The 27,847-nt window shown below is 40.5% G+C and overlaps 1 protein-coding gene across 3 annotated transcripts; it reads left to right on the top strand.

Moving 5' to 3' along the window:
- Positions 1-27,301, top strand: ANKRD22 (ankyrin repeat domain 22). Of its 3 annotated transcripts, XM_059881787.1 has the most exons (7): positions 1-225; positions 15,335-15,526; positions 17,523-17,630; positions 18,259-18,360; positions 22,839-22,916; positions 26,091-26,189; positions 26,450-27,301. In XM_059881787.1, exons 1-7 carry the CDS (start codon positions 205-207, stop codon positions 26,525-26,527), a joined length of 678 nt encoding a protein of 225 aa, XP_059737770.1. In that variant the 5' UTR covers positions 1-204; the 3' UTR covers positions 26,528-27,301.
- The last annotated feature ends 546 nt before the right edge of the window (positions 27,302-27,847 follow it).

The following is a 27,847-nucleotide window of genomic DNA, read 5'->3' as shown; positions in this document are numbered from 1 at the left end:
ACTGGGCTGGGCTCTCTGGAAGGTGTGCTGCTGCCTGGGCTGCTGGAAGAACACTCACCGGCGTGGGAAGAAACGACCTGCCACTGACCAACCTGGGCTTCTAGAGACCTTTCTCTGGACTGGGAAGGACTTGGATATTAACTGGAAATACCTCAAGAAGATTCAAGAAGCTGTAGAGGTGAAGTAAACCCGTGAAGGACCAGTATGGGAATCCTATACTCTGAGGTACGTAAGTTCTCTGGAAATGAGATTTCCAGGGTGTTAAAACTGGCTCCTGCTTTTCAAATGGAACTTCCTATCCCTGTTAATATGTCTCCTTTTCTTCTGTCTAACTTTCTGTAAGAGCTTTAAGTCGAAACAAGGTCCTGTGTGCTAGTCTTTTTGACATGTTTAATATTTTAAAGGCAATATTATTTTGCAGCTCTAAAACTTTAGCTAGACAGAGCCATAGTGTGAACAAGTCATGATGTCCAGATGTTTATAGGGGTAATTTAGATTCATAAAATGAAGTTTATGAAGATGGAGTTAATGGAGTTGTTGTTTTCTGATGTTAAATATCCAGGGGATAAGTAAAACTTGTCCTCAGCTGAATTTTCTAAACAGACAAAAGATAGCCTGGTTCTTTTATGGAACCATTTATATAATACAGAGTAACACCTTTCTTCTTGCTATTTGAAAGGAAATTCAAATATTAGCAATTACTAATAAAGCCTGTACCTATATAGAAGGAAATTCAAATATTAGCATTACTAATAAAGCCTGTACCTATATAGAAGACAGATAAAAACAGAATGCATTTCGATATTTTTCTTTTCATATCTGATGGATACAGAAATACTTTTTCCTATATTGAGAGTAACCAGTTAAAATCAAATAGATTTTTACTAATGTTTTAAAGAACAAGAGAATGATGTTTAAACAAGAGTCCACGAAAGCAAATGATGTTATTATTCACGGTTTGCTCCCTCTCCTCTCTGACACAAATAGCCTGTCTGTCTGCATTTCATTGCAGACGCTCAGTAGAACCTCTTTGGGTCATTCGTCTATTACTAAAAGCCGTTTCTCAGTGTTGGCAGTTTTGTCTAATGCCAGTTGTGGGTGTGTGTTTCTGTAGTCAACTTGTTCTTTAATTAGTTTATATTTCTAAGTATGTCTTGACCAGCAACTTTAAGCTGGTGAAAAACTCTCATAGATGAAAGTGTCAACACGTATAATATTCTAAAATGCTACTCTGGCTTTTCTTAAACCCTAGATTGCCTAAGTGCCGGGGAGAGGAACTTGTTGAAAATGCAGTTTTAAGGGCCCCCCACCCCAGAGAGTCTATTTCACTCAGTTTAGGGTAGGGTCCAGAAACCTGCTTTGTAGAGGAGCCTCTCAAGTGATCCTGATGTAGGTGATCAGCTTACCACCTCTTGGGAGAGAAACCCTGCTTTAGGCTAGTGCTTTTCAAATTTTAATGTGCATACAGGTCACTCAAACATCTTGTGCAAATATAGATTATTATTCTGTAGGTCTGGCTGGGCCTAAGATAATGCTGCTGGGCCAGGACCACAGCTGTGAGAAGCCAGACTATAGTTTTAGCCGTTCCCTTCTCCAAGGGATCTTCCCAACCCAGGGATCGAGCCCAGGTCTCCTGCATTGCAGGCGAATTCTTTACTAACTGAACCAACAGGGAAGACCAGACTGTAGTTTAGGCCCCAGGAATAATTACTTACAGAAATCTCTGTGTGAGCAGTGTAATTGTTAATGGTCTGCTGATGTGGCAGGTGGTTGAGTCAAGGCAAGGCAAGACACAATGAGTTATTTAGCAGTATCAATAAGAATATCCTCAGAAGCAGACTGAATGGTTCACTTTTCAGATATATTGAGGACAAAGCAATGTGGAATTTACTGTGATATTTGAAAGCAAATACAACCACATGCATACACACACATCATATGCTTACACACATCCCTAAAAGACTTTAACTTACCCAGAAACTCATAGGTCATTATTCAAAGCTCATAATTAATATTGAATCATGGGTAGTATTGACTGAAAAACATATGCCCAACCTAAAAGTTGAGAGTTACGTTTTATTCAGCAGACACTCTGAGGATCTTAAGCCCAGAAGGCAACATCTCAAGTAACCCTGAGAAAACTGCTCCAAGGAGGTGAAGGGGAAGCCAGGATACATAGGAGCTTTGCAAGCAAGGGCAGGAGTAGGAACAAAAGATTACTGTTAACAAAAAAAAGCTAGATATCTCAAGTTAAAAATTTAGTGCTTTTCCATGTATGGAAAGACGCCAGAGTCTGGGCTCACTGAAATCATTTCTTTGATATGCATCTCAGCTATCTGGGGCCTATATCCTGGTTTCCACTTCCTGAGTGTTCTCAGGGCTCACTGTAGGGAGTGGCCGCAGTCTGCTGGCTTCTAGATGGCAGGTTGTTCTTTGTTTTCTTCCTTAGTTCCCTCAGGGCTCACCGGGTCACCTTTGATGGTCAGAGGTGGCTGCAGTCTTTGATGACTTTGACATCCTTTATTTACTGATATGACATCCTTTGTTTACTGATATGGGATAAAAGGTATTTCCATGCAACTCAGTATCAAATGATACTACTCTGGATAACTCAAAGAGGTACTTACAACCTGGGCTCACACAGCATCTTAACAAAAGAACAACAAGTTTGTAGATCAGAGGCAAGGTGGAAGGAAAAGAACTTTGAGTTCCTAAGGCAGAAAATTGAGGGAAGGCAAATACTTAAGATAGCTAAGGGAAGATGAGAGCTAGTTTCTGTGGATTGCTTTGTTGCCTTCTCTGGGCGGACAAAGGTAATTTTGTGTTTGCTGGTAGAGAAGGAAGGGAGACACCTTCACAAATTTATATCCTGTTTTAATTAAATAGGAGGGTAGAGAACAATCTTTGTATCTACTTTTTCTCAATTGCTTTTACCTCAAAATAACTGTTACATTAATAAGTGAAAATTGGGGTGCATATTCTGCTACTCTTTAGAGTCGTGCATTGCTAATAGTTATGCTATTTTATATTAATATCTATTTATATTAATACCTAGCATATGTATATTTATTGAGATATAACTGACGTAACATTATATTAGTTTCAGGTGTATAAAGTTATGATTCAATATTTGCATATATTGCAAAATGATCACCACAATAAGTCCAGTTAACATCCATCACCATATGTAGTTAGAATTAAAAAAAAAATTTTTTTTGGCCATGTGGCATGTGGAATCTTAGCTCCCTGATCAGGGTTTGAACCCACACCCCTGCACTGCAAGCTTGGAGTCTTTACCACTGGATCACCAGGGAAGTTCCTAGAAAAATTTTTTGATGATAACTTTTAGGATCCACTCCCCTAGTTGCTTTCAAGCAAGAACTGTACTGTTATTAACTATAGTTACCAAGCTTACATTGCATCCCAATGACTTACTCATTTTATAACTAGAAATTTGCACCTTTTGACTTCCTTTACCCATTCCCCCCACCTTCCACTTCCTTCCCTCTGTCTCAGGCAACCACCATCTATTCTCAATATTCATGTGTGCATGTGTGTGAGTGTGTGCTTGTTTGTTGTTTTTCATTGTTGTTATTTGATTCCGCGGAGAGTCAGACATGACTGAGCCACTAATCACAGCACAAAAGTTAGAGCATCTGGTATTTATCTTTTTCCGTGTGACATACTTCACTTAGTATAATGTCCTGAAGGTCCATCTTTGTTATGAGCCCCTGTTAAGTTGCTTCAGTCATGTCTGACTCTTTGCAACCCCATGGACTATAGCCTGCCAGACACCTCTGTCCATGGGATTCTCCAGGCAAGAATACTCGAGTCGGTTGCCATTTCCTCCTCCATCTATGTTGTTACAAATGGTAAAAGAAATTTTCTCCTTTTTATGTCTGAATAATATTCCATTGTAGATATAGATGTACCACATTTTCTTTATCCATGTATTCACTGATGGACATTTAAATTGTTTCTAATATATTTTTAAGAAAGAAGAAGAAACTAACACAACATTGTAAATCAATTATACTCCAATAATTTTTTTTTTTTTTAAATAGGAGGGAATGAGGGGGCATCCCAGAGTCATTCCTAATGCCTACAGTAGGGGATATGCTCAGAGCTCAGTGAGAGAACCTAGCTTGGAGTGATCACCCCCAGTTACACAAGCTGAACTTTTAAACATGGCTGATTCATTTAAACTCTTATCACACATATCTGTTCATACTATTTACAATAATAACATGTACTTTGGACTTATTATGTGTCTGGCTGTGCCTACCAATGCAGGACACATAAGAGATTCAAGTTCCTTCCCTGGGTTGGGAAGATCCCCTGGAGGAGGGCATGGCAACCCACTCCAGTATTCTTGCCTGGAGAATCCCATGGACAGAGGAGCCTGGCGGGCTACAGTCCACACAGTTGTACAGAGTTGGATACGACTGAAGCGGCTTAGCACGCATGCACACATGAGGCAAAGACAGTTTCAGGAACCTGTTCAGAGTTATGCAACTAAAGAATACTTACTGGCTAGAGACCTGTGTATACTCAGGGAAATCCTGCTTACCTGCTGGTGAATCTGCTAAACTCTTTCCCTAAAGCTCTCTAAACAGGCATGTCACCCTCCATAAAGAGGCTGGTCTTAACCACTCTGCTCCCCACGAAGACACACTATGGCCCTTTCCCTTAGTTAGAATAGGGTACTAAATCCAGGTGCCAGTGAGGTACACCTTACTCTCAGCTGTAGAGAAGTGTTGCACTGGGAAGTATTGTTGCAAAACAAAAGTTAGAAAGCAGGAATATGTATAAAAACTTAAAGAGCTCAAGGATTTGTGCTTAGGAGACCTATAGAATCTTCTCTAAGCTCTTATACTTGTCAGCTGGGGAATCAGGCCCTAAGAGGAATGTCTAGAGGATCATATGATAAATGATGTAGCCCTTTAAACTTTAGGAAAGTTGAATGTTAAAATTACCTATGAACAGAGGTGCTTACACACACACACACACACACTTGGTATTAATGTTTTAGAAATGAATCTATTTTTCAGATAGGAAGATGATGCCATAGAAAAAGAGCATATGTTTTAGAGAAAAGTGGGATCATGTTGAAATAAACAGTGTCTAGAGAAAGCAATTTCAGCTGAACAGGGCTTTTTGGGGAGAGCTGGTACTCCTGAGGAGGAGAGCTCAGTGGGGAGAGAAAGAGAGATGTAATGAGTGGAAAGGCCATTGGAATGGAAATCCAGAAGACCTGGAATTTAGTCCCCATTGTGCCAGAAACTCTTGGCCCTTACAGGAAATCATTTAACCTCTCCAGGTCACAGTTTTGATACCACATAAAACAAGAGGGCTGGGTGAGATCCAGTTCAGCATGAAACACTGTGTCATTCCAGATGAGGGAAAAGGAGAAGCAAAGGCAGTTGAAAAAAAAAAAATCCTCCCTCCTAATTTTACAAGCGGTATCTTCTTTGTTTGTATATTGCTCCCTTTGCAAAATGTTGGCATTATGTATTTAAAAAGAGCACCAAAGAGCATCCAGTTGATGTCTTGATTCCTTCCTTGTATATTTTAAGTATTTTACAAATGATAAGAAGGCACTAAATCACTTTTCAAAGAGGAAATGATAACTTCAGTGTATGAGCGGAAACCAGAACTAAGTGCTAATAAATATTTATTCATGCATTCAGTCATCTATTTGTTTAATCAACAATATTTACTGATCACATACTACATTCCAGGCACGTGCTAGTTCCTGGTACATAGTGATAAAAAAAAATCAAAGTGGATCTGGACCTCTTGGAGCTACCAGTGTGAAATGAATATACAAACTGAAAAAAAGAGTATTATATGTAGTGAAAAGAGGAAGCAAGGAAGCAACAGGATAAAGAAAGAGTATCTAAGAGGGGTGTATATATGGAATTAGATTTGACCTGAAAGGCTTCTCTGAGATAGTGACATTCGAGCTAAACTCCGGGGAAAATGAATCAGTCTTAGAATCTAGTCTTGGGGATAGGGTCCTGGACAGAAGATGTATGTGTGGAGAATGTGAAGCATGGGAAGTTGGGCCAATTGGAATAACTGAGCAGCACATGCAAGGCATGCAGGTGAGAGCAGTTCATCCAGGTGCAGGCAATAAGAAGTTTTATTGTCTATTCAGAATTTGTGCTTTCTTGTGCTCAAGTTGTGTCTGACCCTTTGTGACCCTATGGACTGTAGCCCATCAGACTTCTCTATCCATAGCATTTTCCAGGCAAGAATACTGGAGTGGGTTGCCATTTTTCTTTTCCAGGGGATCTTTCTGACCCGGGGACTGAACCCACATCTCTTGTATCTCTTGCATTGGCAGGCAGATTCTTCACCACTGTGCCACCAGGGAAGCCTGGAATTTAGAGATTAATGAATCTGACTCAGGATTGATTTGCTTTTTGTCATCACTGCTCCAGTGATTCTAAATAATGTCAGTTTAACGTGGTCCTCCCCACCCTTGGGCAGTCATTGTTTGGCAGAAAGTCCCGGGTACAGGAAGCAAGAAGTGTGACACTGACCTCTGGTGGTCTTGACCTGTAGCAGCTTGAAGCAGAGTTTTAGCTCCTGGCAGAGACTGATGTCGGGCCATGGCAGTGAGAGTGTCAAATCCTGGCCACCAGACCACCAGGGGCCAGGGATCGACGACAAGGCCCTGGCCCCACAGCTGTGTGGAAATGAATTTCCACGTAGAGATGGAAAGTTGTGAAGCAAGTACAGTGTTTATTAGGAGGAAAAAGAGTCCGTATGGAAAGACACACAGGCAGGCTCAGAGAGAGAGCGTGCTGTCCTTGGGGTGGTTTGAATTACTTTTATGGGACGTTTCTTCTGGGTTTCCTTTGGCCATTCACCTTGCTTTGCTGGGTTCTGATATATTTGGTGCATCCCAGGAGCCTCCTAAGTATGCATATGTGTCTCTCAGCCAAGATGGATTCTAGCAAAGAGGCCTATGGGAAGTTGACATCACTTACTATGAGGTGATGCTGCCTCCCCCTCTGACCTTCAAAGAGTCTTTCTGCACAGGTGTCATCTGGAAGGTCTCCTTGTCTTCGAGAATGAGGAATATGTGATCTTTTATCTCTTACCTGGGTAGGGCTCAGCTCCTCTCTTCCTCCAGCTATTTTGGAGTATCTGTCCACAGGGAAGAAACTCCAGTTGTTCAGATTGGGGCCCATCTATCTCCTGCCTCAACACTACTTCCTCCTCAAAGCTCTGCACTTGCTTCTTTTGTGCTCTGAGCTGGTGTGGAGATACAGGGCTTCTGAGGTGCTAAATCTAGCAGTTAGAACCCATGCTTCCTTTGCCCCTTCTCCTCAAACAAGCCTTTGCCTTCTCCTGGTCCTCATCACTGACTGCAGGGCTTCTCAGTCTCAAGTGTGGTCATGATGCTTCTTTAACTTTCTGGCAGTGAAGACAACATCACGTTCTCAAGAGGATCTTTGTTGGAGAAAGAACAGAAAATAGATAAATGTGTGCCTTACCTTGATTTCCCCTTCACTGCTACTACTCCTTATAACCCAACCATTGCTGAGACTATCCTTCATGTAACATAAAGGATGGTGGACTTAAAGACAACAAACAAACAAACAAACAAAACAACAACAACAACAAATATACCTTGTGCCTTTTTTTAAATTTGTCTGAAAGAAAGAATTTATTAGGAAATTTAAGTCACAGTATGTAAAGAAAGAAGTCATCAGAAGGAAAGGCTTGAGATTTATTGTACAAATAAAATTAAACCTTCCTGATTGTTCCCTAAGATTTCCTGAATTGAAGAGGAAGAAAATGCTTTCTCGACTTTTCTGGGAAGACATTTTGTTAATATACAAGGCTCTTTACGTGAACCGTGTTGCATCAAAAGCCACTCATCCTTCTCAGAAGTTGTTAGGGAACATTTTAATTCCCCCACACACCTTTTTGCCATGCCATGGAGCATGCAGGATCTTAGTTCCCCAGCCAGGGATCAAACCTGTGTGCTCTGCATTGGGAGCACAGAGTCTTAACTGCTGGACCACCAGGGAAGTCCCAGGGAACATTTTAAATGAGTGGATCTTCAGCATGCAGATGGTTAATAAGCAACTTATCAAGGCAGAGTTCCACATCATCTTTCTTTAGACTGACAGTTAAGGAAGATCCTCTACACTTAAAGGGAAGCAATACTGAGAATGGGAGTGGTGGGAGAAACTTTGCTTTTAGAGAATCTATAATGGTGCAGGCAGCTCAGATTCTTCCATATTACTAAAAATGTAAACCCGTGGACTGTAACCCACCAGGCTCCTCTGTCCATGGAATTCTCCAGGCAAGAATACTGGAATGGATTTGCCATTCCCCTCTCCAAGGGATCTTCCCAACCCAGGGATTGAATCTGGGTCTCCTGTACTGGCAGGCGGATTCTTTACCCTCTAAGCCACCAAGGAAACCTGAAAAGGTGAGATACAAAGTGGACGGAGGTGGGCTTCTAGCACCCAGCTCTTGACTATTTTTAAGGCCAGACACGTACACTTCCTCTTCTTCTGGCTGGTCTGCGAATTAGATGGGCATGAGGAAGATACACAGGAGAAAATCAATCAAAAGTTTGAGGACATGTTTACATGGGAGAGACCCAGGAAGACTGAGTAGCTCGCCAAAATGGCTGAAACCCTCACGTTAAATACCATCTTAAGCTAAATATGAAGAGGATGTCGGGGTAGTGATTTGAGACTTCAAAGGGGAGGAAGGCAATTCATGTAAAGATGAAAAAGCAGAGAACTTCCCTGGTGGGCAGGTGGCTAAAACTCCATGCTCCCAATGCAGGGGACTCAGACTTGATCCCTGGTTGGGGAACTAGATCCACATGCCACAGCTAAGACCCGGTGCAGCCAAAAAACCAAAAATGAACCTTTTTCTTTAAGAAGATGAAAAAGCAAACATTTGGTAGATGGATGTTTGCTGGGCCTGCAGAAACAGTGGGACACAAAGTGGACCCTGGTCTTCAGGCTTTGGTGAGTTTTCCCCATACTCCTTGCAGAGATCTCTGGTGATAGCTCTATTCTAGAACGGGCCTTTTTAATTTTTTTTAATTATAGTTGATTTAGAATGTTGTGCCAATCTCTGCTATATAGCAAAGTGATTCAGTTTTACATATACATACATTCTTATTTTTAAATATTTTGTTTATTAGGGTTTATCCCAGGAGACTGGATATAGTTGTTTATCCATTCTAAATGTAATAGTTTACATCTACCAACCCCAAACTCCCAGTCCATCCCTCTCCCTCTCCTCAGCCCCTTGGCAACCACAAGTCTGATCTCAACCAACAGTGTATGAGTCTATTGCTATTTCATAGATAGGTTCATTTGTGCTGTATTTTAGATTCCACATGTAAGTGGTATCACATGGTATTTGTCTTTCTCGTTCTGACTTACTTCACTTAGTACAATGATCTCTAGTTGCATCCATATTGCTGCAAATGGCATTAGATTCTATTTCTATATAGGTCATTACCGGGCACTGAGTAGAGCTCCTTGTGCTATACAATGGGCCCTTTCTAGTTATCTATTTTATATATAGTAGTGTGTATATGTCAATTTCAATTCCCCGGTTTACCCCTCCTCCAATAATTAGCAATGGGGCTTCCCAGCAGTAAAGAATCCACTTGCAATTCAGGAGACGCAGGAGACTTGGGTTCCATCCCTGGGTCAGGAAGATCCGCTGGAGTAGGGAATGGCAACCCACTCCAGTATTCTTGCCTAGAGAATCCCATGGACAGCAGGTCGCAAACAGTTGGACACGACTGAAGTAACTTAGCATGCACAATAATTAATTATGTTGAGCATCTTTTCTTGTTCCTACCGACCATCTATATGTCTTCTTTGCAGAAATGCCTAACATCAGTTGGTAAAGAACCCACCTACAATGCAGGAGACCCCGGTTTGATTCCTGGGTTGGGAAGATGCCCTGGAGAAGGGACAGACTACCCACTCCAGTATTCTTGGGCTTTCCTTGTGGCTCAGCTGGTAAAGAATCTGCCTGCAATGCAGGAGATCTGGGTTCAATCTCTGGGTTGGGAAGATTCCCTGGAGAAGGGAAAGGCTACCCACTCCAGTATTCTGGCCTGGAGAATTCCGTGGTCTGTACAGTTTATTGTGTTGCAAAGAGTCAGATAGAGCTGAGTGACTTTCATACACATGGCAAAGAATCGTAATAGGCCCTTTTATCTAAATTCTTCTGGTAGCTAAGTGGGAGGTAAAAAGAAAGACTTTCTGAGTCTTCAGTTTCTTAAAAATAACCAGCCTAAATTAATCCTCATGCCAAAGAGACACATTTTGGGGTATCAAATTTTGCTCCCCTACATCATTAACCCATTCATCTATTTAAACATAATTGCTATTTATTGAGTAACTGTGTCTATATTTATTTATGATAAAAACATGTTAGCATAAAGCATGAAGGTCAAACCTTAGATTTTCTGGCAAAAAATTCAGCTAATATAAAGTTCTGTTCAAATTTCCTTAGCACCAAATTGTCATTCTCTTTGGTAAGGTTAATGCTTTGACTTCTGTTTTCTATCCCATCATTACTCTCTCAGTAATTATTTATCTGATAACCATCTCTGCTCCTCTTCATTGGCTCCTATGTTTTTAAAAAATAATTGTAAGGGTATAGTTTATACTAATTGAGGGTTTATTATGAGTCAGATCTGAGCTATGTGCTTTATCTATACGGTCACACTTAACCCTTTTTGTAACCTAATAAAGAAGATGTGATTATTAAATGAAGACACAAAGTGAACACAAATTGCTTAAGTGTCCAAACAGCACGGTTGTTAAATGGCAGAGTTGAGATCAGAGCCTAGAAACTCTGCCTCCAGTGCCTGTATTTATAACCACTTGAAACCACCATCCTGTCTGTAAGGGGGGTAGAACTTTGGCCGGACCCTGCTGCTCCCCTCTGGGTACCCACTGGCTCCCTCTTAGCTTTCACTACCAAACTTACAACCCACTCCAGTATTCTTTTCTGGGAAATTCCACAGAGTGTGATCAGAGAGGAATTTGTGGCAAGTCTGGTGTGTGATTCAGTCGTGTCCGACTCTTTGGGACCCCATGGACTGTAGCCTACCAGGCTTCTCTGTCCCTGGGATTTTCCAGGCAGTAGTACCGCAGTGGTCTGCCATTTCCTTCTCCAGGGGATCTTCCTGACCCACGGATCGAACCCAGGTCTCCCGCATTGTAGACAGACGCTTTACCGTCTGAGCCACCAGGGAAGTCCAAGCCTGTATGAAATTGACCTCTGAATGGTTATTAATGATTAGATCCAACAATCTTTTCTTGCACTTGACTTTCTTAATTCTATCTTCCTTCTTGAAACTTTTAAACTTTTCTTTTTTTTTTAGCAGATATTGCTAAATACAGAAACTGTGTGTCTAGGATATAAGAAGCCTAGGAATGATGGAAAAATAAGGTCAGGTTAATACTGTAAATAATGTTGCTCAAATGGGATTGAGAAAACACGCCAAGGCACTGGGCAACTCTTGCAGGAAAACCGTCCACTTTTCCTTTCCTCCTCATATTTAACTCTCAATGAAATTTTGAACAGCCTAAGTAGAGGGAGCTTTGTGTGGAGTCCTGTGTGAATTGTGGGCTCTTAAAATATTTGATCTGGAAAGCCAGATTACTACATGAAAGACTCCACCTTTTTAAATATTTTCAACAAAAATTTTAGAAAAAGAAAAATTAACAATTCGTATAGGATGTCTAACCAAACCAGGAAGACACTTTACTTTTTAACAGAAAAATTAACTCTAGAACCACCTGTTTTTAAGTTTTGGAGACCATCATTTCCCAAAAGCTAGTCCGTGAGTAGTAGTGATCAGAGGCAAAGTTTCACAGGTCTATGGTTAAATTTTTAAAAATGAAATGGTTTTTTCCAAACAGCTTAATCTAGCTAATATGACAGACTGTTTTTTCCTTCTGATTACAGACTGATGTCTGTTGTCAGTGCTTTTATGACTCCGAACTGCTCCCTAGTGGAGATAGCATGCATAACAGCATGGAATTTTCTCATTTGCTTGTACAAGTCATCCACCAAATCATTGTGTGATGTCTAAATAAAAGTTGAGAGTGAAAGTGTAGTCGCTCAGTCGTATTCGACTCTTTGAAATCCTATTGGCTGTATGTAGCCGCCAGGCTCCTCCGTCCTTGGGATTTTCCAGGCAAGAATACTGGAGTGTGTTGCCATTTCCTTCTCCAGGGGATCTTCCGGACCCAGGGATGGAACTCACGCCTCCTGAATTGCGGGCAGGCTCTTTACTGTCAGTTCAGTCGCTCAGTTGTGTCCGACTTTTTGCGACCCCATGAATTGCAGCACGCCAGGCCTCCCTGTCCATCACCAACTCCCGGAGTTCACTCAAACTCATGTCCATCGAGTTGGTGATGCCATCCAGCCATCTCATCCTCTGTTGTCCCCTTCTCCTCCTGCCCCCAATCCCTCCCAGCATCAGGGTCTTTTCCAATGAGTTAACTCTTCACATTAGGTGGCCAAAGTATTGGAGTTTCAGCTTTAGCATCAGTCCTTCCAAAGAACACCCAGGACTGATCTCCTTTGGAATGGACTGGTTGGATCTCCTTGCAGTCCAAGGGACTCTCAAGAGTCTTCTCCAACACCATAGTTCAAAAGCATCAATTCTTTGGCGCTCAGTTTTCTTCACAGTCCAACTCTCACATCCATACATGACCAGTGGAAAAACCATAACCTTGACTAGACAGACCTTTGTTGGCAAAGTAATGTCTCTGCTTTTGAATATGCTATCTAGGTTGGTCATAACGTTCCTTCCAAGGAGTAAGCATCTTTTAATTTCATGGCTGAAATCACCATCTGCAGTGATTTTGGAGCCCAAAAAAATAAAGTCTGACACTGCTTCCCCTGTTCCCCCATCTATTTGCCATGAAGTGATGGGACCAGATGCCATGATCTTCGTTTTCTGAATGCTGAATTTTAAGCCAACTTTTCCACTCTCCTCTTTCACTTTCATCAAGAGGCTTTTTAGTTCCTCTTCACTTTCTGCCATAAAGATGGTGTCATCTGCACATCTGAGGTTATTGATATTTCTCCCAGCAATCTTGATTCCAGCTTGTGCTTCTTCCAGCCCAGCATTTCTCATGATGTACTCTGCATAGAAGTTAAATAAGCAGGGTGACAATATACAGCCTTGATGTATTCCTTTTCTTATTTGGAACCAGTCTGTTGTTCCATGTCCAGTTCTAACTGTTGCTTCCTGACCTGCATACAGATTTCTCAAGAGGCAGGTCAGGTGGTCTGGTATTCCCATCTCTTTCAGAATTTTCCACAGTTTATTGTGATCCACACAGTCAAAGGCTTTGGCATAGTCAATAAAGCAGAAATAGATGTTTTTCTGGAACTCTCTTGCTTTTTCCATGATCCAGCGGATGTTGGCAATTTGATCTCTGGTTCCTCTGCCTTTTCTAAAACCAACTTGAACATCTGGAAGTTCACGGTTCATATATTGCTGAAGCCTGGCTTGGAGAATTTTGAGCATTACTTTACTAGCGTGTGTGATGAGTGCAATTGTGCGGTAGTTTGAGCATTCATAACAATTTAATTTTATAATTAAAAGAAGCTTTGCCTCATTTGCATTTGGGCCATGTCTTTTTCTGGCTTCTCTTGCAACCTCTCTGCCCACTATTTCTTTTCCTCTTGGCCGATACTACTGATTAATTTAATTAATACTTGTTTTAGTCACTAAATTATGTCCAGCTCTCCGCAACTCCATGGACTGCAGTCCACCAGGCTCCTCTGTCTATGGGATTCTCTAGGTAAGAATACTGGAGTGGGTTGCCATTTCCTCCTCCAGGGGATCTTCTTGACCCAGGGATCGAACCTGTGTCTCTTATGTCTCCTGCATTGACACGTGGGTTCTTTACCACTAATGTCACCCGGGAAACCCAGAAGTGATAATAATAACTTCCATCAACTAAGTATGATTCATGTGCTAGGTATTTTTAGTGTTTTTTAAATACTGTCTAATTAAAATAAATCTGAAAATTAATGTTTTTCTACTCTGTTCCCAGTGCTGCCCAACACTGCATGAAACTGATCTCTGAATGGTCATTAATGATCAAATTCAGCAATCTTTTCTGGGGCTGTGGTGGTGAATGGAATTAAGTAGTCTCTATTCAAGTGGAATTTCTAGCCTGAGCTTCAGTGCTTCCCCTCAGTCACCATGGCCTCAACACCTCCTGATTCACACTGGTGTGAAACACACAATTATAAGTAAGAAAAGAGGTATAATCATGCCAGTTGCTGTAAAGGAATGCTGCAGTCAGCAAAGACTTAGATAATATGAAAATAATTTATGACATGAAGGATAAGCTAGAAGTTAGCCAGGTAAGGAGAGAGGTGAAAAGTGTTTTGTTTAGCTTGTTTATTTTGTAGAAGGGGTAGTAAGGGCAGAGGCCCTGATGGGAAAATTAAACATGGGCTTCCCTGGTGACCCAGTGATAAAGAATCCATCTGCCAGTGTAGGAGATGTGGGTTCGATCCCTGGGAAGACCCTCTGGTGAAGGAAATGGCAATCCACCCCAGTATTCTTGGCTGGGAAATCTCATGGACAGAAGAGCTTGGCAGGTTACAGTCCATGGGGTTGCAAAAGAGTCTGACATGACTTAGCGACTAAACAACAACAAATTGAAAAAAAGAGAGAAGTTCAGAGGGAGAGCAAAGAGGGAAAATTAGGCAAGATTAGGTAGGCTCAGAACCTCCCACTGTGTTTTGCAAAGTTCCTTATAATGCTTTATAAAATAAAAAGCATCTAATTGCAACTAATTATATAATTCATTATTTGCATATTATTTGTCTGAAATAGGTCTTTCCCACTGTGCAGAGCTCCTTGGTGGGGTGTGCTGGAAGGGTGGTCATATGTCTTTAACTCATTGTTTGGTGCTGCCCTGAACTCCTCCCATAGGCTGATTTCATTTTAAGTAAAATCCTGCTTTCCTGACAGACATTAATCCATGAACCCAACACATGATTTCCTTACTGAGTTGGTAATATTGTAGCCATTCTTTCACTCGCTGGTCTTGGATGAACATGCCTGTGTGCCAAGCAATTTAGGAAATCATAACAGGTTCCTTGTGTCCTTATGCTTGTCCTAGACTTAAGACTAGGCATAATGGAGACCCAAGATCTCATCTACAAAGCAGAGGACAAGTGTTCCAAAACACTGAATTTCAAGGTATCAGGTGATTTTTTTTTTTTGGCTGTAGTTTAATTATTCCTGTTTCAAAGCCTGCTTTTGTTTTCCTCTCCTCAGCCCATCTGCCAGGCGGCCTATCAGAATGACCTGGGTCAAGTGTGGCGGTGGGTGAGGGAAGACGGCAGCTATATCAACATCCAAGACGGCTTTAATGGAGACACCCCTTTGATCTGTGCTTGCAGGCGGGGGCACATGAGAATTGTTTCCTTCCTTCTGAGAAGGAATGCTGATGTGAATCTCAAAAACCAGGTGAGGCTGTGACCGCGGTGATGCCTTTCCCTTGGCCCAGTGGAAGCAGTGGGCGTCATTTGCTTGTTGTTCGCAGTTCTTAATACAAACAAAACTTTTTTTGGCCTTACTTTAGAGAGACTGACACTTATTGAGGCCATGTTATTGGCCTAAAAAGCAAAATAAAGCCTAATTCCATGGGTAGGTATAGTTCCATGAGCAGGCGTATTTTGTTGGTTTTATAGCGATTATGTCCTTGCATTTATGGAAAAAAACAAAACAAAACAAAACAGGAATGGTTCACTCATTTGTCTGCAAAGAGTATCTTCCTTTCTTTTCCTCCTTCTCCTCCTCCCCAGGCTTCTCTTTGCCCTTCTTCTTTCCCTGCTCATCTTCCTCACTATTACAAAAGTAATTGGCAAGAGTCCCTGGAAAACAAGTATTGACCTGGTGCTGCTATTTCATTAGTTAGACTTTTGTCTACTATGTCAATGTTCTGATCTCCAGAAGATTCTATAATTTGCTTATGGAATAAAAGAATTTCAGTAAGACATTTGCAAAGAATAAATATGAAGCTACCTGAAACCAGACAGGAGATGCTGTGAACATCCTTTCAGAACCCGATGGGAATGTCCAATTCTGGCATCACAGTAAAGCTGACATTTAAAGCACACTGAATAAATATTAAAAGTCACTCTTTGTAATAATTGTGAATGCCCAGTACCAACTCGAGTACATTCAATGGCAGAAAATAGCCCATAAGGCCCCACCTGCCCCTTTCAAGTCACTTCAAACTCCGCATTTGGAGTAATATATTATCAGAAAATGGATCACTGCTGGACTTTCTTATTTGTGCTTCCTATTCTCTGTGTTGTTGGGTTTAAAAGCAAGTCACGGCTGGGCTAACAGATAGGCAGTTTAGTGGAGTGTGACATGATTGCCCCAGCACCCAGCTGAGGAACCAGGTGGGTGGCCTTGTGGTGAGAGCGGGCAGCCAAGACAGATGTGTCTGGGTTCATGCCCTCTCAGGAGACTTGGTGGTTAGGAAGCTGAGAGAGGGAGATGTTTGTCAACACCAAGACGGGCTGAGGAGGCAGCTTAGCTCTGTTTGGCAGAGAACCTGAGTCAGCCTGCTCATGGAGATGATGGAAAGGACTTCAGTGGATACTTAAGTAGAGATTTTATGGGAAGTGGTATTTGGTCTGCAATTTAAAAAATATTTTTAATGTTTTTTTAAAAGGTTTAATCTGTTACATTTTCCCCTATTATTAATTCTTATACATTAATAATTTGAACTGATGCTTTCTCATTTCTTGGGTCTAGGAACTGCCTTCAGGAAGTTCTCCTAACCTAGGAGTTAGGAGTAAGGACTCCTAACCGGAGTCCTTAAAAACAAACAAACAAAAAGCTCTGGTGTGTACCGTTGATGATTAAAGAGGGGTGGTGGTGGTAGCTTAGTTGCTAAGTCGTGTCTGACTCTTGTGATCCCATGGACTGTGGCTTGCCAGGCTTCTCTGTCCTTGGGGATTCTCCAGACAAGAATGCAAGAGTGGGTTGCCATGCCCTCCTCCAGGGAATCTTCCTGACTCAGGGATCAAACCCAAGTCTCAAACCTGCACTTCCCGCATTGTAGTTGAATTCTTTATTGCTGAGCCACCAGGGAAGCCCAGATTAAGGACTAACTATAGATTTTCATACTAAATTCAGTCCTTTGTTTATATCTCAATGTATTTTTCCCCCAAACTGAGTGTGATAATCCATCTTTTGATAATTCGTAAAATGTACATTTTATTTACTGTCTTCTTCTGTGGCCCAACTTTTCCTTTCGACTGTACTGTGTTCAACATTCTGGTCAATGGAAAGCAGGGTTTACTCATTAGATGTACTCTTCAGAAAAGGGTGCCATGGGTATCACAAAAATGAAAATCACAGACTAAATTGTTTGATATTATAATTTAAAAATCTGACTTTTGAAAAAGTGTTTCATTAATAAAGAGTCCTTTTATGGATTTTTTAGAAACAGAGAACCTGCTTGCATTATGCCGTGAAGAAAAGATTTACCTTCTTTGATTATCTACTCATTGTCCTCTTAATGCCTGTCCTGCTTATTGGGTATTTCCTCATGGTGAGTACAATACTCATGAGATAAGTGAGTAAGAGATCGTCAGCATGAGTCATTTTTGCTACACTGGTGAGATGTAAATAAATGGTAACAAAAATAAGCTCTTGGTTTGTATTCTATAAATCGCATTACCAACATATATGCAATACTATGATTGAAGTAAAGCAAGAAGAAAGGAACCCAGGTCAATCAATCAATGATAAAATAATCTGTGCAATGTTTATTTGGAAAAATAAATTAATTTTGATTACGAATCTTCTGAAGGAAAAGCAAAAATTATAAATATTAAAAAAATCCCCTCCCTACTGTTTATTTTCTCTCTCTCTCTCTCTCTTTTTTTTTTATAAGGAGAGTGTAAGTCTGTACATGTCTTTCTGAGTTTCTGACTTTTAGGACCCACCCTGGTGTGAATTAAAAAACAGATCCCAGGAGATATGCACCAGAAGCTGAAAAACATAAGAGATCTTTATGGAGAATTTGAAGCCCACCTTTCCCCTTGGTAGATTTATTCATGCTTGCAGGAATCTTTGGAGTGCAGTAATCTGCTTGCATAAAGAAAGATGCAGTTGGTATATGAATATAGTCATATTATGAATAGAAAATTAAGCTTGAGTTTTTTTTCCCCAAATAGAGTGACAGGTTTGCACTGACTCATTCAGTTTTTCCCATCTGGTTCTTCTTTTGGCAAGCTCCACGTTTGAGAGATGACTCAACATATATGCAATTTATTTCAGTTAAGTGACCAACTCCCTTCCCTTCTGGCTAATAGACTATGGGTGTTAGTTATTCTTGTCAACATAAGCTCCAGAACAAACTCTGCCACTAGGCAATGTGATTATCTCCTTGAGTAATTAAATGTTATAAATTTTGAAGAACTATAATTAAATATGGCAACATTGATTCTGATGCTTGGATTTATGAGAGAGACGGAAAACTATAATTCACTGACAAACATATAATCTGTTTATACTCTCAAAAAGTTCTTAAAAATGTATATTTAGTCCACAGCATTTGAATGTTTGTAGTTTTGGTGTGTGTGTGTGTGGGGCGGAATCTGCCTTCACTTCCAAGCCTTTTCAGAGATTTTGAGGAAAAAGTCTCAACCATGATTGGTCAGGCTGTTTCAGAATTTGTTGACACACAAACTTGCTCTCTAAAACAGTACAGTGTTTAAAGCTGGAGCCTGGGCAAAAAAGATGAATTACAGTGAATGAGTCAACTCTGATTGTACATGTATTATATTAATTCATGGGAACTGAAGTTGTAGATATAATGGTCATCTGAGTTAAATTCACCCATTCCAGTCCATTTCAGTTCACCGATTCCTAGAATGTCGACGTTCACTCTTGCCATCTCCTGTTTGACCACTTCCAATTTGCCTTGATTCATGGACCTTACATTCCAGGTTCCTGTGCAATATTGCTCTTGGCAGCATCAGACCTTGCTTCTATTACCAGTCACATCCACAACTGGATATTGTGTTTGCTTTGGCTCCATCCCTTCATTCTTTCTGGAGTTATTTCTTCACTGATCTCCAGTAGCATATTGGACACCTACCAACCTGGGGAGTTCCCCTTTCAGTATCCTATCATTTTGCCTTTTCATACTGTTCATGGGGTTCTCAAGGCAAGAAAACTGCAGTGGTTTGCCATTCCCTTCTCCAGTGGACCACATTCTGTCAGACCTCTCCACCATGACTCTCCTGTCTTGGGTGGCCCACATGGCATGGCTTAGTTTCATTGAGTTAGACAAGGCTGTGGTCCATGTGATCAGATTGGCTAGTTTTCTGTGATTATGGTTTCAGTATGTCTGCCTTCTGATGCATATTGAAAAGCAGAGATATTACTTTGCTAACAAAGGTCCTTCTAGTCAAGGCTATGGTTTTTCCAGTGGTCATGTTGGGATGTGAGAGTTGGACTGTAAAGAAAGCTGAGCACTGAAGAATTGATGTTTTGAACTGTGGTGTTGGAGAAGACTCATGAGAGTCCCTTGGACTGCAAGGAGATCCAACCAGTCCATCCTAAAGGAGATCAGTCCTGGGTGTTCATTGGAAGGACTGATGCTGAAGCTGAAACTCCAATACTTTGGCTACCTCATACGAAGAGTTGATTCATTGGAAAAGACCCTGATGCTGGGAGGGATTGGGGGCAGGGGGAGAAGCGGACTACAGAGGATGAGATGGCTGGATGGCATCACTGACTCGATGGACATGAGTTTGAGTGAACTCCGGGAGTTGGTGATGGACAGGGAGGCCTGGCGTGCTGCAATTCATGGGGTCGCAAAGAATTGGACATGACTGAGCGACTGAACTGAAGTTGTAAATTTGTGATGCATAAGGAATAAATGACATGAGAGGAAATAATCTGGGAAGGGATCAGAAAGGACTGTATTACATCAGAGGACAGGAGGAGAAAGGCAGATATTGAGGTGGGAGGGAACTGCAAAGAGAAGACAGCTGGATTAAATCAGATCAGATCAGTCCAGTGTTTCTCATGATGTACTCTGCATATAAGTTAACTAAACAGGGTGACAATATACAGCCTTGATGTACTCCTTTTCCTATTTGGAACCAGTCTGTTGTTCCATGTCCAGTTCTAACTGTTGCTTTCTGACCTGCATACAGATTTCTCAAGAGGCAGGTCAGCTGGTCTGGTATTCCCATCTCTTTCAGAATTTTCCACAGTTTATTATGATCCACACAGTCAAAGGCTTTGGCATAGTCAATAAAGCAGAAATAGATGTTTTTCTTGAACTCTCTTGCTTTTTCCATGATCCAGCGGATGTTGGCAATTTGATCTCTGGTTCCTCTGCCTTTTCTAAAACCAGCTTGAACATCAGGAAGTTCACGGTTCACATATTGCTGAAGCCTGGCTTGGAGAATTTTGAGCATCACTTTACTCCTGTGTGAGATGAGTGCAATTGTGCGGTAGTTTGAGCACTCTTTGGCATTGCCTTTCTTTGGGATTGGAATGAAAACTGACCTCTTCCAGTCCTGTGGCCACTGCCGAGTTTTCCAAATTTGCTGGCATATTGAGTGCAGCATCTTCACAGCATCATCTTTCAGGATTTGGAATAGCTCAACTGGAATTCCATCACCTCCACTAGCTTTGTTCATAGTGATGCTTTCTAAGGCCCACTTGACTTCACATTCCGGGATGTCTGGCTCTAGGTCAGTTATCACACCATCATGATTATCTGGGTCGTGAAGATCTTTTTTGTACAGTTCTTCTGTGTATTCTTGCCATCTCTTCTTAATATCTTCTGCTTCTGTTAGGTCCATACCATTTCTGTCCTTTATCGAGCTCATCTTTGCATGAAATGTTCCTTTGGTATCTCTGATTTTCTTGAAGAGATCCCTAGTCTTTCCCATTCTGTTGTTTTCCTCTATTTCTTTGCATTGATCATTGAAGAAGGCTTTCTTATCTCTTCTTGCTATTCTTTGGAACTCTGAATTCAGATGTTTATATCTTTCCTTTTCTCCTTTGCTTTTCATTTCTCTTCTTTTCACAGCTATTTGTAAGCCCTCCCCAGACAGCCAATTTGCTTTTTTGCATTTCTTTTCCACAGGAATGGTCTTGATCCCTGTCTCCTGTACAATGTCATGAACCTCATTCCATAGTTCATCAGGCACTCTATCGATCAGATCTAGGCCCTTACATCTATTTCTCACTTCCACTGTATAATCATAAGGGATTTGATTTAGGTCATACCTGAATGGTCTAGTGGTTTTCCCTACTTTCTTCAATTTAAGTCTGAATTTGGCAATAAGGAGTTCATGGTCTGAGCCACAGTCAGCTCTAAGGAGCTTCCTAAATGATAAAGGTGCTTAACTCCAGGACATACCCACTTGAATAGGGACAGCCATGCTCCCTACACAGTGGAATGGTGGGGGATGCTCAAAGTGTCCTGTGATCAGAATCTCAGAGGACTAGGCAGAAAAAGTGGATTTCCGAGGACCCTAGTTAATTTCATTCATGTTTTCAATCATTCACCACATACTTATTTTTTTTAAATTTTATTTTATTTTTAAACTTTACAAATTGTATTAGTTTTGCCAAATATCAAAATGAATCCACCACAGGTATACATGTGTTCCCCATCCTGAACCCTTTATGTGCCAGACACTGTGCTGGGTATTAGGAATACAATGATGCACCAAACAGGTTTGGTCCTTGTCCTCATGAGAGTTAGATGGTAGTGAAGAATGAGTCACTCAATCAAACAGTGAAAGAAACTTACAAAATTCTCATGAGGTAGTTGGTACACAGAGGTGGTCAATGGAGAGGGATGTTGCCTGGACAGGTAGGTCAGAAAAAGCCTGCTGGAGGACAGGGCATAGGGTGAGATATTTACCAGGCAAAGAAGAAAGAGAGGAGGCTTCTAGGCAGAAGAAACATTCAGTGCAACTCTTCTATGGCACAGGGCAGCCTGTGGGGATGAAAGACTGCTGCTGCTGCTGCTTCTGCTAAGTCGCTGCAGTCGTGTCCGACTCTGTGCGACCCCATAGACGGCAGCCCATCAGGCTGCCCCGTCCCTGGTATTCTCCAGGCAAGAACACTGGAGTGGGTTGCCATTTCCTTCTCCAGTGCATGAAAGTGAAAAGTGAAAGTGAAGTCGCTCAGTCATGTCTGACTCTTAGCGACCCCATGGACTGCAGCCTACCAGGCTCCTCTGTCCTTGGGATTTTCCAGGCAAGAGTACTGGAGTGGAGTGCCATTGCCTTCTCCGGATGAAAGACTAACAGAGGCCAATGTGGCTGGAGCAAGGTGAGCCAGGGGGTGTGGTTGAGATGGCTGAGGCCATAAGCGGAGGGTGGAATATATGGGGATTGCCACAGGCTGAAGATTTTGCTTTTGTCCCCAGAGCAACGGGATGTTATAGAAAGGTTTTGAGTGAGGAAAGGAAAGACAGGTCACTGGACTCCAGCCTCAGTAGCATTTGGCAGGTCTGGGATGGCGCCCTAGATTTTGCATTTCTAGGTCCCCGGATGCTGATGCTGCTACTCCAGGATTACACTCTGACAACTATGGCTTTCCCTAGTTGTTATGGGAGGGCAGGGGGGAGGTGGGGAGAATTTAAGAATGATGCATAGATGCAGGGGGATGTTGGGATTAAAATAAAGCCTATTGATGGGAATATTCCAGGTATAAGATGGAGACAATGTTTGTAAATAACCCTCTCTTGTTCTTCTTGTGCTTGCTGTTGTAACAGGTGTCAAAGACGAAGCAGAATGAGGCTCTTGTACGAATGCTGCTTAATGCTGGTGTTGACGTTAATGCCATAGACTGTGTAAGCTTACATTTTTAGTCACTTTGAAATAACATTCAAAATGGTATTTATGGGTAGTATACTTGTCTCAAAAGAGTCAGACATGACTTAGCAACTGAACAACAATACTTGTCATCTATAAAGTTGCTTGTTTTTTATTTTGTGAAACACTTGAACAGTTAGTTGCTCCTTCCTCCTTTCTTGCCTTTCTTCTTCCCTCCCTCCTTTGCCTCACTCCCTCCTGCCCTCTTTTTTCTTCTTCATTTTTACTATGTCAGGCAACCTTGAGATTGCCACTGATCTCATGGGATTAATACTTTTATTGAATATAGGACATTTTTAAGAGAACTGCTCCACCAGTAGTGGGAAGGTAATAAAAATGGAGGCTCTGATTACAAAAGTGCATTCTCAGTAGTTAAGCTGGAACCCCAATGCCTGTGCGTAAACCTTGCCGGTTGTTACGTATGCGAGTTGTGGCAAGTTTTAAACTTACCTGACTCTTGGGTTTCCTTATCTGTAAGATGGGGACATCACTAGTTCCTACAAGGCTCATCATGTGATGCACTGAGCAGAGTAACTGGCACACAGTAAGTGCTCAATGAATCCTAACAGCTGTTGCAGCCAAAACCCCAACCCACTGGTGAGAAGGTCCCCAACTGCAAACCAAGGAAAAATAAGGGCAAAGGTCAAAGAGAAATCCAAATGACAGTAAAAACAGTGATAACAGAAGCAGTGTAAGCTACTTTCCTCCTGTTTAAATATAAGATTTTGTTTTCACCTTTTGCTCCATACCCGTGTACTCATCTTCTCTTACATGATAATATAGGGATCAGAATTACTGGCATGAAATTTTGCTTATATTAGTAAAATGAAACTTTGATTCCCAGTTCTTTATTGAAAGGGCACGCAAGTTGAAATTTGATCCTAAGAAAACCAATATTCTTAGGTTTTCTTTACGATCCATGCTGTGTACATCCATGCTGTGTATTTTATGCTGTGTACATCTGTGTGTGTGCATGTTTATTACCATTTTTGTGTGATGAAAAAATGTCCCTACCCATGTTTGCATTATTGTAATTTTAGTTTTGGTTATATCGGTATTGTTTAAATGGAGGTAACACACTCTCTGTGTGTGTGTGTGTGAGAGAAAGAGACAGAGACAGAGAGAGAGAGAGACAGAGAGAGAGACAGAGAGAGAGAGATACAGGAGGAGAATGCCCAAGAGAATACATTTGTGAAATTAATGTTTTCCCTTTTATTTAGGGTAGAATTTTTGGATTAATTTGGATAGACTGTGCATCATCATTTTCTTAGATAACTTTAAAATGTATTAAGTAAGATATTTAAAAAACCTAAAAGGTTTGTTGCAGGTATTGCTTGGTTTTCTTATTTAAATTCAAAAGGTATATTTATTTATTTTTTCTTTTTTTTTTAACAGTTTTTGCTTTAAGTATTGTCTAGCCATTTGTGGTTAGAGACTGTATGTTTAAATGGAGGTAACACACTCTGTGTGTGTGTGTGTGTGTGTGAGAGAGAGAGAGAGAGAGAGAGAGAGAGAGAGATACAGGAGGAGAATGCCCAAGAGAATACATTTGTGAAATTAATGTTTTCCCTTTTATTTAAGGTAGAATTTTTGGATTAATTTAGATAGACTGTGCATCATCATTTTCTTAGATAACTTTAAAATGTATTAAGTAAGATGTTTAAAAAACCTAAAAGGTTTGTTGCAGGTATTGCTTGGTCTTCTTATTTAAATTCAAAAGTTGTATTTCTTTTTTTCTCTTTTTTTAATAGTGTTTGCTTTAAGTATTGTCTAACCATTTGTGGTTAGAGACTGTATTGGATGACTTCTGATGTCTTGTCTAATTCAAGATTCTGCTTATTTAGTGTTATTTGTACAACTAAAATATGTAAAACACGTGTAATGTCTTGAAAGATCATTTCATCCAGAGCTTCTTAGTTTCTAACTTAGTAGTTGATGATTTTCAACTTGCTACACCAAGGATGCATATAAATGAGTCAACAGAGAATGTATCTATTTTAAAAAATGTGTTCGTAATAATAATTGCAAACTTAATTTCCCTTAAAAAAGGTTTACAACTTTGCCTATGACTGAAATTTCCCTAGGACATTTTTCTCACTATCTATGTCTCTCTCCATCTCTGATAGAAAAATCACATTTCTGCATACACACAAGCACATACATGCAGACACACTCTTTCCCCACTATTTTTCAAAAACCATCTAAACATTAAGGTCCATTTTCCAAATCTAAATAATGTAGTATATTGCATTTTTAGGTAATTAGATCCTATTTATTTCACATGGAAAAACTCAGATCCAGATCTTCATTTAACATGTTATCATTTAATAAAAAATAAGTGTTTGCAGCATTATTTCCTATGATCTTAGAGGAATTTCTGGGGAATAAGATCCAGAGTCAATTTTATTAGTCTTGACAGTCAAGCATACTATTTCTTCACTTCTTGAATATTATTATTCAAAATCATAGTTATTTGGCTGCTTTTTAAAAGACAAAATTTGGGGCACGAATATCTCAGCTATAAATTTCCTTTGACTGTCAGTTAGTGTTTTAAATTAGACCCACGCAGCGGCAGCAGCAGTAGATCTGCTATTGTATAGCATAATATAAGCTATAATATAATATAATAATATAAGCTTATAACATAATATAAGCTACAACAAAGCAAGGATGAGCAATGACCATGTGGACCAGCACTGATCTCGTAGGTATGCTATAACATCTGAGCACCAGCAACCTTCTTCAGACTGGAGGCATTTTGATTATGAACCATAAAGGATGATATTTGTAAAAACTTGTGAACTCTTTAAGAGAAAAGATGGTAACATAATCAAGGTGGTGATTGTCCAGAATTGTAGAAAGAAACCCTGGGATAGTTCAGCATCAGCCTTTTATAAGCGGAATTTGTTTAGTCTGCAACAGAAAACAAGAAGGGACGATATGGATGACTTACAGGATGTTGATAATATACACACTGAGGCAGAACAGGCTTTTTGAGCACAAGAAATGCAATTGCACGTGGATGGTTTGCAGACTGTTGGTTTGGCTTAGCGGTGTAAGACAAAATATGAAAAGTACTTGCTGAAGAAGCCACATGTACGGTGTGTAAGGTTCCGATGGAGCCGTTGTATTGTTGGTCTTTTGTGTTTCAGTATGGCTGCACTGCACTACACTATGCCTGTGAAATGAAAAACCAAACGCTCATTCCTCTGCTCCTTGAAGCCCGTGCAAACCCCACGATAAAGAATAAGGTAAGGATCTGTGGACCACGGTCTGAGGTCCTTCCAGCAGCATCACCTTCTAACGTTGGCCTTGTGTTGACATAAATAAATTGCCCCTGAAGTTGTTAATAGCAAATTATTAAGGAATCAAGTTATCCCATTAAAGTTAGAACCCAGTGACATTCAAAGCCCTTGCCAAGCCTGAGTCAATCACACTAAACTATTTACTAGATCCTTTGCATTGACATTTGACTTTCTTGGAGATAACTACAGTTTCTTTTTCTTCTCAGGATGGTGAGACTTCCCTGGATATTGCACAGAGATTAAAATTTTCCCAGATTGAATTAATGCTAAGGAAAGCATCATAATCTTTGCGATCTCATATGAAGAAGTAGTAAAAGGCCTGGATTGTGTCTCAATCTTGGACTATGGGTCTGCAGACCATTCACTCTGGGGACACCCGTGGTACGGGGATAAGGTTGGTTGCCATGGGTAACATTTTCGAAGAGCTTTGTATTTCCAATGTTTTTTGCTCAGTGGAGTTCATTGTGGTCACAATCCTTCTGGGGGAAACACTAAAGATGTTGGACTCTCCACATCAGTCAAAAAAAGGTGATGTTTCAAAGTCAATCTCTCCTGAAGGAAAGGATCAGTGTTCTCTCTTTTCAGTTGCACTGCTCTTATAAAGAGGCTGTCCCGTCCATATCCTGCCCCAAAAGACAAACTGTTCCTCTGAGGCTCCTTTGAGTAATAAGACGAAGAATCAAGCAGATATATTCGTACAGAATGGTATATGTATGTGTGTAGGTTTAGAGATTAATATGTAAATATTCCATCTTCAACAAAATCATGTATCAGTTGTCAACAACAAATATTGGCAAATGCTTCAAGTCAGCTTTTTTTTTTTCCCTTACAAAGAGCCACTGTATCAGCATCTCGAGATGTTTTGCTATCAGTTTACAAATTAGAGCCATCTTGATTTCAAACATGATTATATGACTATCAAGTTGTTTGTTCAAAAATATTTTTATGATTCTCTTGTGAATGCAGGGCAGTTACTAATCTTGTTAGTGCATTTTTTATTGATAAAATTAAAATATTGTAAATTATTTGAATAAATAATTCTTTACAAGAAAGAACTACGTGATGAGGTGGCGTCTGGATTAAACTTCTAGAGGAGAGAGAGTGAACATTGAAAGATCTGTCTCAAGTTCTTTGTCAGTGAGACAGAACAGAAATAAGCATATTTAAAAATGATTGAATTTTTACAAAGCAAGACTGCATCTTGATTATTTTTAGCCATGGACTACACAGTATGTAGTAACAAATGCAGTCTAAGAATGAAAGATTTACCATCTCCAAACAGAACAAAGGTCTAATAAAAAAATAAAATCCAGGAAAATTCATTGAACTCTGCACAGTACCTTAAGCACATACTTTTTGAGGGAAGTAGTTGTGTGTAGATATAGATTCTGAAGACCTTAAATGTCTCTTACTACATTATCTAAGATCCATTCACGTTGAACTGAGTTATAAGGTGACTCTGAAGATTTAAAAAAAAAAAAAAAAGTGAAACTTCCAACAAATTGCCAGTATGCCTTCAGTTTGGTGTCAGTGTTCTGCAAAATCACCATACCATGTAATTCATAACTGTTGTCTTTGTGTGAAAATTGAACAATTTTCTAAAG

The sequence above is a fragment of the Bos taurus genome, chromosome 26, assembly GCF_002263795.3.
Source record: "Bos taurus isolate L1 Dominette 01449 registration number 42190680 breed Hereford chromosome 26, ARS-UCD2.0, whole genome shotgun sequence".
In the NCBI taxonomy this organism is placed as follows: domain Eukaryota; kingdom Metazoa; phylum Chordata; class Mammalia; order Artiodactyla; family Bovidae; genus Bos; species Bos taurus.
Note: the sequence above shows the minus strand (reverse complement) of the source record. Positions and strands in the feature narration are given on the sequence as shown.